General features: G+C 31.3%; 3 protein-coding genes across 5 annotated transcripts; 1 reads left to right on the forward strand and 2 right to left on the reverse strand.

The window, feature by feature from the left end:
- Window positions 1-863: 863 nt before the first annotated feature.
- Window positions 864-9,025, reverse strand: LOC143425311 (uncharacterized). Of its 3 annotated transcripts, none has more exons than XM_076898014.1 (11): window positions 8,882-9,025; window positions 8,156-8,255; window positions 5,197-5,762; window positions 4,220-5,103; window positions 3,928-4,106; window positions 3,676-3,852; window positions 3,279-3,596; window positions 3,051-3,204; window positions 2,811-2,941; window positions 1,529-2,146; window positions 864-1,341 (listed from the first exon to the last, which is right to left on the reverse strand). In XM_076898014.1, exons 1-11 carry the CDS (start codon window positions 8,890-8,892, stop codon window positions 1,168-1,170), a joined length of 3,312 nt encoding a protein of 1,103 aa, XP_076754129.1. In that variant the 5' UTR covers window positions 8,893-9,025; the 3' UTR covers window positions 864-1,167. The 3 variants fall into 3 exon arrangements, with proteins under 3 accessions (XP_076754129.1, XP_076754130.1, XP_076754128.1); XM_076898015.1 differs by having other exon boundaries at window positions 3,279-3,593; window positions 5,197-5,765; XM_076898013.1 differs by having other exon boundaries at window positions 5,197-5,765.
- A 215-nt stretch (window positions 9,026-9,240) lies between these two features.
- On the forward strand, window positions 9,241-10,933 carry Tcs4 (Threonyl-carbamoyl synthesis 4). The gene is made up of 5 exons (XM_076897474.1): window positions 9,241-9,488; window positions 9,575-9,833; window positions 9,914-10,042; window positions 10,181-10,537; window positions 10,613-10,933. Exons 1-5 carry the CDS (start codon window positions 9,256-9,258, stop codon window positions 10,919-10,921), a joined length of 1,287 nt encoding a protein of 428 aa, XP_076753589.1. The 5' UTR covers window positions 9,241-9,255; the 3' UTR covers window positions 10,922-10,933.
- Window positions 10,934-11,037: 104 nt separating this feature from the next.
- LOC143425315 (GTP-binding protein 10 homolog) lies at window positions 11,038-12,682 on the reverse strand. Its single transcript, XM_076898023.1, has 4 exons — window positions 12,514-12,682; window positions 12,082-12,385; window positions 11,783-12,001; window positions 11,038-11,679 (listed from the first exon to the last, which is right to left on the reverse strand). The coding sequence occupies exons 1-4, from the start codon at window positions 12,550-12,552 to the stop codon at window positions 11,072-11,074; spliced, it is 1,170 nt and encodes a 389-aa protein (XP_076754138.1). The 5' UTR covers window positions 12,553-12,682; the 3' UTR covers window positions 11,038-11,071.
- Between the last annotated feature and the right edge of the window lie 366 nt (window positions 12,683-13,048).

Raw genomic sequence — 13,048 nt, forward strand, 5'->3', positions numbered from 1 at the left:
ATATATCTTTCTCTTTCTAACCTCTAAAGCGGGAGATATAATTTGTCTTACTCTAGCTATTTTCGGGTTTCAGAGTAAAACAGGGTCTGTTATAATAGGAAATTCATTTTCAAAAAAGAAAAATCCCATTTTTCAACACGAGTAGTATGTTCTTCGTTTTAAAGTATATTAAAAATAGAAAAATCGGTAGAACGAAATTGAATTCAGCGTTATTCTATTTAGGATATTTTTCTTTTCTCAAACACACGAAAATTCTTAATATTTCTAAATGAGTATACGCACAAATAATTTAATCAGTTTGAAATAACTTTATTTTCCCATGATTATATATATGGAGAGAGATAGTTGCACAGACTACATACTTATAAAATTTGATACCATAAATTAATATAATGATATTTATGGTAAGACATGTAATAGATCGAATTATCAAATGTGAAAATATCATTAATTCTTTACAGTAATTGAAAATATGCGGTGTATGTATGTGTGTTTGTATACGCACATCAGACAAACGCACACACACAAAACATATATATATGTATACGTATACGTATAAGCCAACATTATATATCGTTATTATAATGTATTATAACATATGCGTATAATAACATGACCATAAAATAGTCTTTGCAGACATATTCTCTATCGCTAATAATTTTGAATAGTTTTCGTTTAAAATACTGTACATATTGTAAATGATGTGTATGTATATGCGTTACAGTCTTAAAAACTATAAACGTACGAGATTATCCTCTATAATTTATGCTAAACGATAGCATTTTAATGCACAATATGTATATATATATATGTATAATTTATGATCTACTGTATATATCCTTTTACGTGAAATGTACATTACATTTAACATATATACAAATTAAATCTTTGCTTTTTCCTTTATAAAGGTTTATTATACAATTTACTTGCAGCCAAACGTATTCTTCCTTTTCCTAGTCTCTAAATTTAAATGAGATGTATTGAACGCTTTAAATAAGAAGTATGTAAAATATAAAATGCATGTTTACTCAAATACAGGCTGCCTCGTTAAAGTAAAATGCCATTATTTTTAAACAGAAATACGAATATGCAATGTATTTTACTTCCATTCGTTATCGAAATACACTAGGGTGAGAAATAGATTTAGACGAGCTTAATATGTATCTCTTAAGAGACTTTCACAACTGTAGTCGTGGTTTTAATACCGCTTGTTTGCGGTACAAGGCGAACAGTTATCAGCGAAAGATCTAGCATTTTACGCTGGTATTTCTTGTGAAACACCATTGCTGCAGACTGCGTCTTAAACACAATTGTAGCACTACGTTCACCCATTTGTATGCTCTACAACACGAACGATATAAATAGATAGGTGTTAAATAAAGGGGAATAATTTTTATTTTTTTAAATGGGCACGATATGATTGGAAAATAAATTGTGAAAAAAAGTAGAGAAAAAAAAAAGAAACAAATGGGAAAAAGCTTTGTGAAAAAGAGTGTAGTCTGAAACGTTTTCATGCAAAGATAGTCACCTCGATTGTTCCGATGCCTTGACACATACGTCTGATTTGTGCTTCAGACGTACTCGCTGCTAAATTCTCTACTCTGACGGTATTAGTCTTTATATCGGGGATTTTTTTCTGTTGCAGCGATGCTTTTTGAAATACAACTCTTTGGCTATTTTGCGTATTGACGACAAGCTTCTGCGAATTGCTATTCGTTATGTCTTGTACATTGATTACAGTTTTTTGAAGATTCCCCGGTGATTTTTGTTTGACAATTCTCTGCGAGCTACCGAGAACTTTTTGCCCGGCGTTCGACAATTTTCTCAGTACATCGATTTGATTCTGACCAGCTTTTTGAGTCGAGTACTGCGTTGTATTTACTAGTTTGTTCTGCACCAGTAGTTGACCTTTTTGCAGGTTTGATACTGTTTTCTGTATAGTCGTGGCAACCTTTTGAGTATTTAATAGCGGTTTTTGAATTACGATTCTTCGTGTTCCAGGTTGAGAGTTCAACATTTTTGCATGCTCGTTAACTTGGCTAATTGTATGTCCAGAATTGCCGTCTTTCATAGAATCTACAGAATCGCTGGATTGTACAGTTTGTATTGTCCTGACAATTCGTACGCACGATGGTTTCTCTGCAGCCTATAACAAAAACAATCATTCAAATATTTTTATTTCATTGAATTATTTAATGCCAATATTGTTAAGAACACTTTTAATACACTGCCATTCTGGCAAAAAATAATAAACGTTTGGAGGAAATTAAAAAGAACAAAAAGTGCTTAAAAATATATTTATTGAAAATGTGAATGAAAAATATACAGAGAAAATCTAATAGACATGTGTCTTTAAATTTTATAAATATATAAATAAATAAAAAAATATATACATATATTTATTTATTTATTTATTTACTAATATTTCACTTCAAATATATTAATTGTTATTCAAATAGAGATAAATATTTAAAAATGGTATCAACGATGATTAACGAGGGTTAATTTTTCATTTAAAAAATTTCATAACAACTATATATAGTATTTAAATACAGTACTCGTATATTAAAAAGACGAATATCATTATATCGTAATGTACAAAAATAAACCTATGTCATTTTGTGCAATTCGTTTGCTTTCTACACAAAGCATAGACTCTGATTCGTTCGTAAAATATACCACGATAGGTATAAAAACTTGTTCATCTTCTTGTTTTACAAGAGTAAAAAATGTTAAAAAGAAAAAAAGCTTTATACATCTATTTCAAGTTTCATACAATATATTTACTATTAAAATTTTTAGTTTTGTACCTCTGTAGATTGTATACTGACAGGACGACCACGTCCTCTCCCAACATTCGTATGTCCTTTATTTATCGAAGCATCTTTTACTACTCCCATAAGTACTGACACAGGTTTTGCATCCTGCATGTTTTCATTTGCTGTAAAACAATTATGCTTAGCTGTACACGATGTTACAGTTAACGGTAATGATGAGCTGAAGTAATTAATCAACAAACTTTTTATATCTGATTTTTTCGTCATACGTACATGTGCTATTTTCATTTTTAGCTTCTTCATTTTGTTTCTCCAATGCGGCCATTTTTCGCCGATTCTCTTTTTCACGCAAAATCTTTTCTCTGAGCCGTTTCTGTTCTTCCATCTTTTTCCTATACTCCTGCATTTCTGGATCGCTATCTTCATCCTAATAAATATTTTTATCGAGAACGATAAACAAACGGTAAAGTGAAAATACGACAACACGATGCGTATACGTACCTTTTTCTCGTTATTCTCGTTACTCAACGTGTCCACTGTCCGTACTTCTTGCAGATTTCTATTACTAGGCTTTATTCTCTTCGGGCTTAAATCGCGTAGCGGTCTATCCATAGAGTCAGCTACTCTTTTCTGGGGTAATCTCGATCTTATCGAAGTATTCGCCGACCTGTCGCTACATTTCTGTGTGTGATTTTGATCGTAATTGTCGCGATACGACGAGATCGACGAGGAAGTTCTGCTTTTCGAAACATGATCGCTTCTTGTTTTCGACGGCAAGTCTCTGTCGCGATAATTTTGATAGATTCCTCTGTGATCCTGCTTTATAGTGTCCAATGGTTAACAATGAAATAACTGAATGATTTTTCATCGTTTAATAATAAATTTGTGCATTACCAACCTGTGAATAATTACTTTTTTGACTCCACTGATCCGATTTATATTTCGAATTGCTTGATTCGTAGCTACCGTCTCGTTGGTAACTACTTTCTAAAGGATACTGTTTGTTTGAAGTTCCAGTTTGACTCTTTTGCGGCTTATTTTCTTGCCATACGTCAGAGAAGTATGCGTAAGGATCCTATATAGGATGGAAAGTTGGTTTAAAGTGAAATATATCTTGCGAGATTGTATATCTAGCAATTGTGTTACGTACGTCGCTTTTATTTTGTTGTTGGTAATTTTGTTGGTAATGTGACTGTCCTTGTTGATTTTGATTGTACGAACATTGTTGATTCTGGTAAGGAGGAATGGGTTGAGAAAATTGACCAGAAGAAGGAATTTGGGATGTTAAGTTGGATGTTTGTTGTTGAGTAGAGTCCCATGCGAGTCTCGCTGTTTTTGCAAATCAAAAGAGAAATTATGAAGAAAAAAGGGAAAGATCGCTATAAAAATTCGATTGTAGAAGTTTAAGGGGGAAAATCGAAGAATCATTAAGAAAAACTTACCATCGTTTGTCGATTGAACGGCTCCTCGAAAATGAGGATTGATTAAAATCTTGTGCCCTGGAGGTAAAGGTACATTGGGTACATTGGAAGCGGATTGTTGTGGTACAGGTAAGGTATTAGTATTAAATTGGCTAGTAGGTACTTGATCAGAGTAACCGGACCTTGAATCGTAAATGGATCGGTTTTCGAATTGTGTCGGTTCCTGAAAAGGTGGTCTATTCTCGAACGATGATTGATTTGGTATCTGACCAATGTTAGGATGGCTGACGAGTGGCCCCTGGGAAGAAACTTGTCGTGAAAATCCTTGTAAAGATAACGGCTGGCTGCCCTGTAACAACGATGCCGATGTCCCAGGCACAACTGGATTTAAATTTCCAAGAAGCGATCCACCAGGATTTCCTTGCAACAATGGACCCTGATTGTTTTGCATCAACGATCGGGTCTGATTATCTTGCATGAGCACAGCTGAGTTTTGAAAGGGAGCGGTGGTTGCAGCTGCCGCCGGCCCTTGAATTTGGGCATACAGCGATTGATTCGATGGATGGTAAGATGGCCCCTGAAGAGATCCTGGTAAACCAGTTCGAGATCCAGATCCGTAATCTAATCTTGGGCCAATTAGTCTAGGACCCAATTGATTTTGAAATTGGTTGGGATTGAATTGCTGCCTATTGTCTATAAAATGCGTTAGACCTTGGATTGAACCGTTTGGAGAGTAATGTTGAAACGGTTGTACTTGAGGAGAATTTGGTTGTTGATAAATAATTTGTTGACTCGGTACATTATTCGGTACTCCAAGGAGGAAAGGTGATCTGCTCTCGAGCAAAGGTGGTCTACACGCCGACGGTGGTTGATTATCGAAGTTTGGATTACGTGCATTACCGAACCTAATGAATCACATTTTAGAAACCATTGTACACGCAACAACTGTAGCAGTATATAAGTTTTATTATATTTTATTATTTTTGAAAAATGCCTACCTTGGATTAAAATTTCCCGAATTTTGAATATTAAATCTTCCTCCACGACTTCCTCTTGCGCTTCGACCTCTTCCACGGCCTCTGGACGCCAACTTGGGCGGTTCAGATGTTACCACACTTTCCAATGTATCTGGTATATGGTTATTCATTTTGGAAGAGATAGTGGTTCTTTCGTTTTGAAACCTGTTTCTCCTTTCCTTGGCCTCTTCGCATTCATCGTCTTCCAAACCTTGTCCATTTCCAGAATACATTTTTGCATTTTTCTGCAATTTTTCCCGCAAATCTCCCTTTTCAATATTACCAGTAGCATTAATGTTATCGATTGCAGAACGTTCATCGTGTTGTCGCGTTTGTTCGTTTTTGTATTCATTAATCTCATCTTGTTCGTAATATTTCGACTGAGCCTCTAGCTGATCTCCGTCCTTGTAAAAATCATTGTCATTGCTTCTATCAGTTTTGCTCCTATTAAATTCAATGTTTTCATCTTCACCGTCTAAGTCGTCGAGCGGGTCGGTAACTCCTATGTCCAGAACATCATCTGTCTCCTCTTCTCCCTTATAGCTATTCTGCTGCCCAGGGAATTAAATTGCCAAATATTTGTAATGAAAATATAATATTTAGCCGTAGTCGTTACAATCTATTCTTAATTAACGTATATCTATAGATGCATAAGGAATGACTGGTTTAGTTATTAAAACGAAGGGATCGCATAATCTATCAATTTCATCTCACAAAACTGTACCTTCCCCTCTATTCTTATCAATCCATTTTTCATTTGTAGATTTTCTTAATCATCATCGATCGCTATTAATAAAATTCGCATGGTGAATACTGATCGCAAATGTCTCGACGAACCTCGTTATTAAGCACGATTATAATTCATGCAAAAGAATATAATATGTTACAGTTCTAGCAGCAGCAGCAGCAGCAGCAGCAGCAGCAGCAGCAGCAGTATGAAATATTATAAATCAATATTATACATCAAATATTACATACTTTATGTTCACTTATGAACTTTATATACACGTACAAAAATTTTTAAACATTTCTGTTTCATACAAATCCCATTAAAAAGTTTCGAATCGACTATGTCTGTCATTTTTATGAATACTTCATGCTACTACTTTTTCAATAAAAATGAAACTAAATATATATACGTGAATTGAAATGCTGTACAAGTTTATACAATCCTCACAGTTATTATGACCATTCAAAGATAAAAGTGACACGATCACTTTCTTATAATATTAGTGTCTACTATAATAATAAAATTCGACATTCCTTTATAAATGATTGAATGTTTTAACGAAAGGATTCGTAATACATAAACTTCGTTAAGCAAAATACACATTTACATAGATTTTTGTTCAAAGGAAATATTTTGCTTTTCTCTTTCATCGCCGTCCGCACGATGCCGCTATTCTTATTGCATTTCGTTACCAATAAAATTTATCAGAGAATTTACTATTTCCATTTTTAATTAAAAACTAAACAACAAAATATTGCAGTTAATTTAATGAAATACGTGTCTACTACGAGCAATTGCATATATGTTTTATATATAAAAGCTTTCATTAAAACATTTTCCATGATAAAAATGTTTATAATTAAATATATTATTTGAAGCAATAATAATATTTAAATATGTACATTACAAATCATATAATCCTATAATACTACAAACAATAATTTATTGAAACAATGTTAATAGAAATTAACGAATTTGTGCAATACGATTGCTTCGACTATTATTAACATTGTGTCTGCTTACAATATTTAATATTACCATTCTAACGACAGGGAAAAGGAAGCACACAATATAGCATCTGTTTTGTATGGGATCAAATAAATTTAATTAATTGAGAAAGAAAAATATTCAACATTTATTAATATGTAAAGTCTGATTGATACGAATAAAAATAACTGAAAGACTTTAATGATAAATAAAAAATAATGACTGGAATATAGTTTTGGTGTTTTTTAAAGCAAATAATATTGTAATACAATAAGAATATTATCAATTAATCCAGTTTCATTTTCCCTGTATTAGGTGCAACTAAACATGTGTTGTTTTCGTTTTACATATCTCATGATTCAATTCATTTGTTATAATAAAATAGAAATCCTTTATAACGCAAAGATATTTAATAATTTCCACGCAGTTACTCTGGCCTTTGCGTACGATCGCTTAGAATAGACTTAGGATGATATCGCGCTTACAAATTTGGAGAATCACTCGTTACATATTAGAAATTTTTAGAGTATTCAAGTGGGATACACGTTTGCCTACTGATAAATAAACATAATTCATTCATCTACCGATGAATAAACAATTTGTTCTATAATACCTTCCATCGCTATTAATATATAGGTTAATTAGTTCGCGCAATGAATATCTCAGTAAATAAAATATCACACATAAAATGCCTGTATACATAAATAAATAATTCCTTGTGTTAAGGGCAATACTGCCGAATGTACAATAAAAAAATATATAACATATGATGTTACGGTTTTAGATTTGTTTGAGTATTATTGAGTTGTTGCTATAACACGTACAAAGTAAAAAAGACACAATCAAATAAAATTTGTCTTGCTTGCTGAAATATATCCTTTATCAAATAGACGAGAACATATTTATGTCGAAGTTAATCTACTTGTGCTAAACAAGTTTTATTATTTTTGTATAAAATCAAGAAGAACGGGATTAAAAGAATGATAGTAACTTTTGTGAGTCACAATATCCAGAATCATTTCATAATATAATTGATATGGCAATATTCTGAGTGTAAAAAATATTATAGTTGCAAATAATTTGATAAGATCTTGATTATCTAACTGAAATTGAAATTGTTAATACATTTGGCATAAACTTTTGATGTTACATTATATCATATGATACATAATGATTAGCTAATTTTCATGTAACAAGAAAATAATGGTCCAGCAATATGCTCACCCTCTCCAATTCATAATCATCTGCTAAAAGAGCTTCTTCTTCGTCGTTACCCAGGTCATACTCTTCATCTCCAAGGTCTTCGTCCAATAATGTGTCATCACTAAACAAAAATGACAGATTATACAAAACACGTGTATAAACAAAGGAAACAAATCTTAGTTATTGTAAAATGTATAATAAAATGTCAAATTGTGCATCAATATACATTAGATACACGTATCCAAAAACGAGCTATTTTGAATGTAAACATTTTTTGTTTCTTTTAGTAGAAATTAATTAGCATAAAAAGATGAGGGAATAAATTTTTAACAATAAAAATTGCAAAATTGATAGGAGCCAGTTGTACGCGTCAAAAAATGATGTTTCATAAAGTAGCCATTAAATCCGTAATAAGAATAGACAATATAATTATCCCGTAAATCAAATGAATACAATACACTACCTTGTGTACACAAACAGTATGTTCTATAAACTGAATTTAAATTACAAGAATGAGGAATAAAATAATTTCAGAAGAGGAGCACAACGAATAATCGAAAACACAATATACGTCATTATAACAGCGATAGGTAACTCTAACCTTAATCTCTATGAGACATTCGAAAGTTGTTACAAAAAAAGAATATAATAAAAGTATGATAGTATGAAACAATTGAAAAATTAATCTGAATATCAAAATTATATTAAAACAGTCATTTTTTACAATAAAAATAGAAACTTTCTTACTGTTCAGACATCGTATATCCACTTTCTGATACTTGAGTAAAAGTCTGCAATCTGTGATGGCTACGAAACAGTAAGCGTTGCGTGGGTCACATCGATTGTTACTTTCGATACGTCAACTTCATATATCGAACTCTAGAATTGCTGTCGAAAGCAATATCGAATACTTAATATCCCACCTACCTACGTATGCATGTACGCCCCACCTAACATGTTGTGCGTGCACATTCTTAATAAATAAATTATTTTTTCTCGAATCTGTACAAAAAAAAAAAAGAACATGATATCTAGATTAAGCAAAGCGTAGAATGTATATACTATAAATTACGAAGTAATTAAAGAAAAGTATATACAAACTTGATTTAAAAATAAAAAGAATGATTTATAATATACGCGCACTGTTTCACTGCTACGTGCATAAACATATTAAAAACAGTGGTACATACCTATGTAAATGTAATGCAAAAGTAGTGAAAAATTTTGTGCACAATGAACCTGCCGTAGTCTTAGGAATAGAATCTAGTTGTGATGACACGGGTTGTGGAATTGTTAACAGTAATAGAATCATCTTAGGCGAATCAATTAGTTCTCAATATTATACTCATTTGAAGTAATTGAAAATTATTAATAATTTCCTATTAATTTCCTTATGTAATTATAATAAGGAAAGTTCTATAATAATTGTTATATTTTTAGTTACGGGGGTATAATTCCTCCAATTGCGAGATCATTGCATGTAAATAATATTACCAGAATTTGTGAAGATGCACTGAGAGCTGCAAATCTAAGATTGAAAGATATCGATGCGATAGCTACAACTGTAAAACCAGGTCTTCCAATGTCACTTAAAGTTGGAACAGCATTTGGTAAATATTTAGCCAAAATTGGACAGAAACCTTTTATACCGATACATCATATGGAAGCTCATGCTTTAACAGCAAGAATCAAAGAAGAAGTTTGTTACAAAATATTAATATTTATCATAATAAAATATTTGCAAAAATGTCGATATAAAATAATGTTAATTATTTATAGGTAGAATTTCCATACCTTGTTTTATTAGTTTCCGGTGGCCATTGTTTACTAGCAATTGTTGAAAATGTGAATAAGTTTTATTTACTTGGAACTACTATGAATATTGCCCCTGGAGAAATGTTTGACAAGGTAAATATAATTCGAAATTAGGGTAATCTTTAATTTCTATCTGAAATTAATATTATTTTTTACATTTTTTATCTCTTCCTTAATAATAAAGTAAATAAATTAAACTATATTTCACCTAATATTAAGTTACTTCCATAGATTGCAAGAAGACTCAAATTAAGAAATATTCCAGAATTCAGTACATTGAACGGTGGATCAGCTATAGAAGCTGCAGCAAGTAAAACAGTAAATGTTGACCAATTTTTATTTTCACCTGCACTGTCAAAGTATCGTAATTGTAACTTCAGTTTTGGTGCATACATGTCTTTATGTAATGACTATATTGAATCTGAAGAGAGGAAACATAATATAATCGCTGATATGGTGATTCCTGATGCATATAATTTATGTGCATCACTTCAATTAGCTACTGTAAATCATATCTGTCAAAGAACACAAAGAGCAATGGAATTTATTAATACGAATTCATTATTTCCTACAAACAAACGAACACTGGTATGTTAAATTTATTAGCGATGACGTTACGGTTTTGTACGTTGATTCTTTTGTCTTTTAAAACAACTTTTTCAGGTTGTATCCGGAGGTGTCGCATGCAATAATTTTCTAGCCAAAGCATTAAATATTCTATGTACAGAATTGGGTTATACCTTTGTAAGGACTCCACCTAAATTATGCACTGACAATGGAATAATGATTGCATGGAATGGAATAGAAAAATTGACCGCAAACATAGATGTTATTAAGGATTTTAATGAAATAGAAAAAATAGAAATAAAAGGAAAGGCTCCACTTGGAGAAAATTGGATTGAAAAAGTAGAAGCTGCAAATATAAAGTGTAAATGGATAAAAATAAAGCAAAAACTTCACCAAACAGTTTAAAGAAATAATATAGAATCCTAGAATAGAAATAATATGCTTTTGCTACATAATTATAATAATTTTTGTATTTTTTAATCTACTACTTAAAAAAAATCTATATACAATTTTCCTTTGAAAAACATAATTTTTATTTAAACAAAATATATCATATTATATAAGTGTGGGTGCATGTTGTTGCGCTTGCCGTTTTAATTTTGCATACAAATGATCTTCATATGAAACAGTATTTTGAGCCAAAATTTGCTGTTCCTCATACTTATCAATGATATATCTAATTCTGTCCTTTATTTCTGTTATTTCAGTTATATTTTTTGAGATCAAAGATGCCGTTAAGATATCATGAAATTGCAACACTTTTCTTGGTTGAATTGATTTATCAAATTCTGAGAGAGATCCCGATAGATTACTTAATTTTAATTTGATTTCATTATAAATTTCATTTGCACCTTTGGTATCCATTTTGTTTATTATAATCATTGCTGGTTTATCTAACAAATCTGGTTTATACAGTTCAATTTCTTTGTTTAACAGAAGGACAGTTTCTAGGCAAGATCTATGAGCATATTTAAGAGAAATTTGACATCCCTGAATGTCTACAATAAATAGAAGTAATTTCGTTCTCTCTATGTGTTTTAAAAATTTATGACCCATCCCTTTATTAATATGTGCACCTTCGATTAAACCTGGTAAATCTGCAACTGTGATTTGTCTGTAATCTTTATAATTTATGGTACCTATTTGTGGTTTTATAGTTGTAACTGAAAATTATATATATGTATACGTACATATAAAATAATTAAAGAGAAGTAGTGTAGATTTTACTAGTATAAAAAATAAATGTCTTTTATTGACTAAACTTACATGGATAACTAGCAATCTTTGGTTTAGCATTTGAAATTGCTTTTAAAAAAGTACTCTTGCCTGCATTTGGAAAACCTATTAAGCCTACATCGGCAAGTAATTGAAGATCAAGAACTATGATGCGATTTTCACCTTTAAGTCCACAGTATCCTGTCTTTTCACATCCTCCTTCTCCACCTTTAGCAACCATCAATTTTGTATCCTCTGAATTTATTTCACCTATCGATTTACGATTGATATGAATGGTTACGTTATTAAATGAGAATAGACTTTGGATGGAAACTTGTCATATCAATTACCAAGTTTAATGCGATTTTCATCGTACACAGTAATACCGATTGGTATATTTATATTTAAATCTGTTCCAGGCACTCCAATAAGTCCTTTTTTTGAACTGTCACCTCCTGCTCCTGCTTTTATTTTCATATTTTTTATTTTATTCTTAACATGTTTTAATGTTAGTCCTTCTTTTGCGATAACATATACATTTCCTCCTGCTCCACCTATTCCACCGTAACTAGGTAATCCAGAACCACCGGTACCACCGGTTACGTGAATACGTAAACTGTCAATTAAACCTTGTCGCTTATATTTCCTTGGTATCTAAATAGTTCATTAAAAGACCATCACATATGTAGAGATGTTTGCAAATTGTTATTTTTCTATCCTATAACTATATTATTGTAATAGAACTTAGAAGAAGAATGTTGAATACGTTGATTAAAAATCACCTTCTGCGAGTAACCTAATAGTCGTGTTAATATAACCATTCTTTCCTTTTAACAAAATTTATTGTGTCAGTCTAAACTTGAATGAATCGGATAAGTATTTATTATTAAAATTTTAAAATAAATTTAATATATTGTCTCCATATCATTTTATTATCTATAGGTGTATCTATAGTGTTAATTTTTATCCAACTACTGTAACTTCTAATAGGACCGTGGAGAAAACACTTGCAATATACTACCTGAACAAATAGTTAGATGGCGCCAATGCGTTTACTTAATTGAAATGGAAAGATCTTGTAATATGTTATATTGTAGATTCATTGAAGCATATTAGTTATATGTAATGAAAAATGATACAATGTCGCTTGTAAATGAACGCAACTATCTTTTGCATTTATCTCACGCGTGTAATGATTTGTTCCATGTTCAAACAAGAAGCAGAAATTTTTAGAAATTGGAAATTTTAATTTTAATAGAAATTTGTCACGTTTCGTGTGTTTAGTTGAAATGTAAGTAATACGCATTTGGATAAGAG

Source organism: Xylocopa sonorina, chromosome 7 (genome assembly GCF_050948175.1).
Source record: "Xylocopa sonorina isolate GNS202 chromosome 7, iyXylSono1_principal, whole genome shotgun sequence".
In the NCBI taxonomy this organism is placed as follows: Eukaryota; Metazoa; Arthropoda; class Insecta; order Hymenoptera; family Apidae; genus Xylocopa; species Xylocopa sonorina.